This window comes from Penaeus chinensis, chromosome 34 (genome assembly GCF_019202785.1).
Source record: "Penaeus chinensis breed Huanghai No. 1 chromosome 34, ASM1920278v2, whole genome shotgun sequence".
NCBI lineage: Eukaryota > Metazoa > Arthropoda > Malacostraca > Decapoda > Penaeidae > Penaeus > Penaeus chinensis.
Genome location: NC_061852.1, coordinates 2,583,358 through 2,588,357, shown reverse-complemented (window position 1 = coordinate 2,588,357; position 5,000 = coordinate 2,583,358). Strand labels below are relative to the sequence as shown.

Sequence of the window (5,000 nt, the reverse complement as noted above, 5' to 3'; positions counted from 1 at the left end):
TCATCATCATCTTCAATATAAACTTCACGATAATAACCTTCAGTCCTTCTTACCCGGAAAACCCGCAAGCTAAAATTCACAAGGCAAAACCCACAAGGCAATATCCACAAGGTTAAACCCGCAAAGTAAATCCACAATGCAAATTCCACAACGCAAAACCACCAAGGTAAAACCCACAAGGCAATATCCACAAGGTTAAACCCGCAAAGTAAATCCACAATGCAAATTCCACAACGCAAAACCACCAAGGTAAAATTCACAAGGTAAAACCCACAAGGTAAATCCCACAAGACAAAAACCGACAACACAAAATCCACAACAGAAAAATCCACAAGGCAAAACCTACAAGGTAAATCCCACGAGGTAAAATCCAAAAGCTAAATTCCACATCCACCTAGCCACATGGTAATGCCCACAAGGGAAATTTTGACACTGAAAAAAGTCTTCCTAAGTTAGACCATCAATTCTGCCAAGTTGAGATTTCATGAATACTCTATCAATCTTTCCATCTCCAAGACTTCCTGCTTCTTTTGCACTATCTTCTTCTTCTTCCTCTTCTCCTCTTTGATCTTCGTTTCATGGTGATGGTGATCATAAAAATAAATATGAATAATGTCAGTAATTGAGTAAGTTTGATGATACTGATTTTGATGATGATAGTAATGTTAATTATGATGATGATAATAGTAAAGATAACAATGATGGTAATTATAAAAATGATAATGATAACAATAATACTGATATTAATACTGATGATGATGATGATAATATTAATAATGATGACGATGATGACAATGATGATAGCAATGATAATAATTATAATGATTATAATAATAGCAATAATAATAAGAAGAAGAAGAAGAAGAAGAAGAAGAAAAAAAGAAGAAGAAAAGGAAGAAAAAGAAGAAGAAGAAGAAAAAGAAGAACAATAATAATAATGATAATAATAATAATGATAATAATAATAGTGATAATAGTAATAATAATGATAATGATTATAATAATGATAATGATAATAATAATAATAACAATGATGATAATAATGGTGATGATAATAATAATGATAATAAGAGTAATATTGATAGAAATAGCAATAACAAAAGGATAATCATGGTAATAATAAAAACAATGATGATGATGATGATAACAATTATGATGTATAGTAATAACAATAATATTCATAATGATAATGATTGAAAATTAGTATCATTACTTCTATCATTATCATTATCATCACTATCATTACCACCACTACTATTGTTAGCATCATCATTATCATTATCATTATCCTTATCAGTACCATTATCATTATCATCATCATCATATCAATAATAGCAATTACACTTTTTCGCCATCACAGCTTCGCTTCTCATGTTTTCCTCTCCCTAGTGTCATTATTATTATATTTCTAACTTTTTAATACTTCAATATGACCTTTCTCTTACTTCAATAGCCATTCGTCCATCCTCACAATGCCAAGCTGGGAATAATCTACGGATTTTCGTACCCATGTTTAACAACTAAAAGGTGAAATATCAGGTGTTAATTGTCTATCATATAGAGTGCAAAAGAAAATTAAAAGCTTATATCAACGTGTGTGTGTGTGTGTGTGTGTGTGTGTGTGTGTGTGTGTGTGTTTGTGTGTGTGTGTGTGTATGTGTTTGTGTGTGTGTGTGCATGTCAGTTTGTTAGTATGTTTGTGTGCGTGTGTTTGCGTTTGTGTTTGTCCGATATTGTGTGTGTGTGTGCGTTTGTGTGTTTAAATGTTTGTTTGTGTGCCTGCGCGCGTATGTATGTATGTATATATGTGTGCAAGTGAGTAAACGCAAATATGAGTTCGTATCCTATTCCATGATAAGGCACAGAAGGAGGCGATAACCGGGCTCCACGACCAGCCGGGAGGCGAGTGAGCCAGCCTTGACGAAGCCTCGGAATCCGACCGAGGTGCTGCCCCTTCCTCTAATTACCCTATCAGCCAAGACACAGATTGCGAAAGGTTGCACATTCCGCTGAAGTTCGGAGCTCGCAAGCACTTTAGCTGCAGTGAGGAGGTAGCCATGCGATGCTGCTCACCTTGGTAAGCGGGCAAGCAGGGGGCGTTTAAACAGCCATGCAGGCAGATGGAAATGGATGCACGCAGGGCCGAGTTGTCAAGGGGTTAGGCGTGTTTAGTGTGTTTCTGTGTGTGTGTGTGTGTGTGTGTGTGTGTGTGTGTGTGTGCGTGTATGTGTGTGTAAGTGTGTCATTGTACCTGTGTGCGTATATGCGTACCTGTAATAAGAAAGGAAAAGAGTTAGTTTGAAAAAAAACAAAACAGAAAGAGAGAGAAAACGTGGGGGAAAGGGGAAGAACAGACACATCATAGCAAAATTTCCCTCTACAACAGAATGTACCAAATGTCGGAATACTTTCTCTCATCGAACGCGATGCGGAAAATAAGTAAATTGACGGATAATTAGAGGAACTGATGAAATTTCGATAAACGGAAAATTAGAGATAATGAAGAAGAGTTGCAGTTAAAACGCGAAGGAATTAGTGAAGTTGAGTAGGGAAGAACTAGAAGACGAAGAAGAAAAGGACAAAACGACCATAAATTGAGCAAGGGGGCAAGCAAGAGGCCCCTTCTGTGACAAGCTGGCTCTCTCACACAGGGACATCCCCTTTACGGAAAGCCTCGATCTCCTTCGCCTTTGCACGCCATGGCTACGTCTGGATCTCAGGGAAGAATGGACGGGGAGTTTGTACCGTGGTCTCCTCATCACCATTTGTTTCGTATGCGTAAGGTGTCCTCCTAAACAAAGGCAAAGTGATAGGGGGGGATTTATGCTTATTTAGGTAGAATAAAAGTTATTGGAGACACCGCCTATAGTAGCGATGAGAGTTTTGACTACAATGCTATTATTGTGTAACTAATATATTATTTTTCTTGTATTCGTATATGTACTTTTTCATCTCCTTGGCTATTCGTTTAGGTTTAAATGCTTTAGAGTAAGTGTGTCTATTTTAGGTATGTCTACGCTTTCTCTAAAGGATATAAAAATATACCCTATCAGAAAATTAAACACTATGACCTATACTACGAGAAACTCAATTATCTAACCTACCAATGCGTACTTCACCTCCAGACCTCACTATACCCCTAACCTTTTATCTCCGTCAATCTCCTCATTGGATTAAGTATTTTTTTTTTTTTTTTCTCACCCGTTTTCATTCTCTTTTGGACAGGTCGCGTGGTGGTGCACGAATGGGCGAAATACCGATGGGGTGTCTATGAGGAATTCGGCCATCCAGGAGACCCTCTGTATCCAGCTTTCCACCGCACTCCCACGAATCCACACACTCCGACTGGCTGCTCAAACATCCCTGTTCAAGGATCTATGTGAGTATTATTGGGGGGGAAAATCAAGGGTTGGGGATGAGAGAGTGATGGAGGGAGGGAGGAAGAGGGATTGAGGGAGGAAGGGAGCGAGGGAAGAAGTAGGATGGAAGGAGAGAGAGATAGAGCGGGGGTTAGGGAGAGAAGGGAAGGAAGGAGGGAGAGAGCTAATGAGAATGAGAGAGAGAGAGACAGACAGACAGACAGACAGACACAGGCAGAGAGACTGATAAAGAGATAAAAGTTAAAGAAGCAGGTAGACTGTTAGTCAGACAGATAGGGGAGAATTGTGTGTGTGCATGCGTTTTTGCAATTAGGACACAATCATGTATATAGGTATCTGAAAATTGGAGAGAACAGAGTTATTTTCGCCTTTATAATCTCTAGTATCAAAATTCCATGTCCATAAAAAGAATGAAAAAAAAAATTGTATCAAAATGCCATTCACTTTTATTCTGGCTGCAGCATAAGGTTCTTATAAGTCTCTAAGCTCCTTACAAAATTGTAAGTTATTTTCTTCTTGTCATTAATAAATCGTGACTTATCTGGCAACTCACCTGCAAGGAAAATTTATGTAAAATATAAGTATGCGAAATAGAGTATTTGACGCTATAAAACATTGGGTACAGGGACAGGTCGGGGGATGGACGGGGTTTAGGAAATATTTTTAGTCAGAGAACAGAGTAAGTGAAAGTGTCGGTTCCGCACGTAGAGTTTTTTCACCTCCACGCCACACACAAAAATACTGTCTGGAATGTTTTCATGTATATTGGTGGTTGAAAAAAAAAACGATTGGAAGATGATGCTTAGACATTAACCTAATTATTGTAGTAGTTGTGATTGCGAAATCAAAAGAAATGAGAAAGAAAGAGTGCCCTTTTCAGGGTCTTGAGCTTCAAGTTATTATAACTGTTTTAAGTTTAAGATCAGATTGGATAATGGACGAAAGCTTTTTTGTAGGTAAATGTTGTATTTCAATTTTAACAATGGATATCATGTTGGCAATTTTTCAAAAAATATACCACAAACCAACTTGATTTGTGATATATATATATATATATATATATATATATATATATATATATATATATATGTGTGTGTGTGTGTGTGTGTGTGTGTGTGTGTGTGTGTGTGTGTCTGTATGTGTGTGTGTGTGTGTGTATGTGTGTGTGTGTGTGTGTGTGTGTGTGTGTGTGTGTGTCCGTCTATCTATTTATCTATCTCTATCTCTCTCTCTTTCTCTTTTTCTCTCTGTCTATTTTTCCGTCTGTTGGGCTATCTGTCTGCTTCTCTCTCTCTCTCTCTCTCTCTCTCTCTCTCTCTCTCTCTCTCTCTCTCTCTCTCTCTCTCTCTCTCTCTCTCTCTCTCTCTCTCTCTCTCTCTCTCTCTCTCTCTCTCTCTCTCTCTCTCTCTCTCCCTCCCTCATTTTACCACACACCACAAGCTTCATTTTCAACGTTGAAAAAAAAAAAATATGCACAACGTTCTTTAAGAAAAAAATCAAAGGCAAATCTGAAACGTATCAGCGTGCGATAAAGCCTAGCCGAGGTGGACACAAGAGCCTTCAAAATTAATCTTTCCGCGTGGCATGAAATATTAATCAAAAGAGGGTAAAGCATATAGA

General features: G+C 37.9%; 1 protein-coding gene across 1 annotated transcript in view; it reads left to right on the top strand.

Moving 5' to 3' along the window:
* The window catches only part of LOC125043477 (calcium-activated chloride channel regulator 1-like), a 155,754-nt gene that overhangs the window by 41,668 nt on the left and 109,086 nt on the right, over positions 1–5,000 (top strand). The window contains exon 3 of the mRNA XM_047639567.1: positions 3,226–3,379. Coding sequence (XP_047495523.1) covers positions 3,226–3,379 — 154 coding nt within the window. The remainder of the gene's footprint in view (positions 1–3,225; positions 3,380–5,000) is intronic.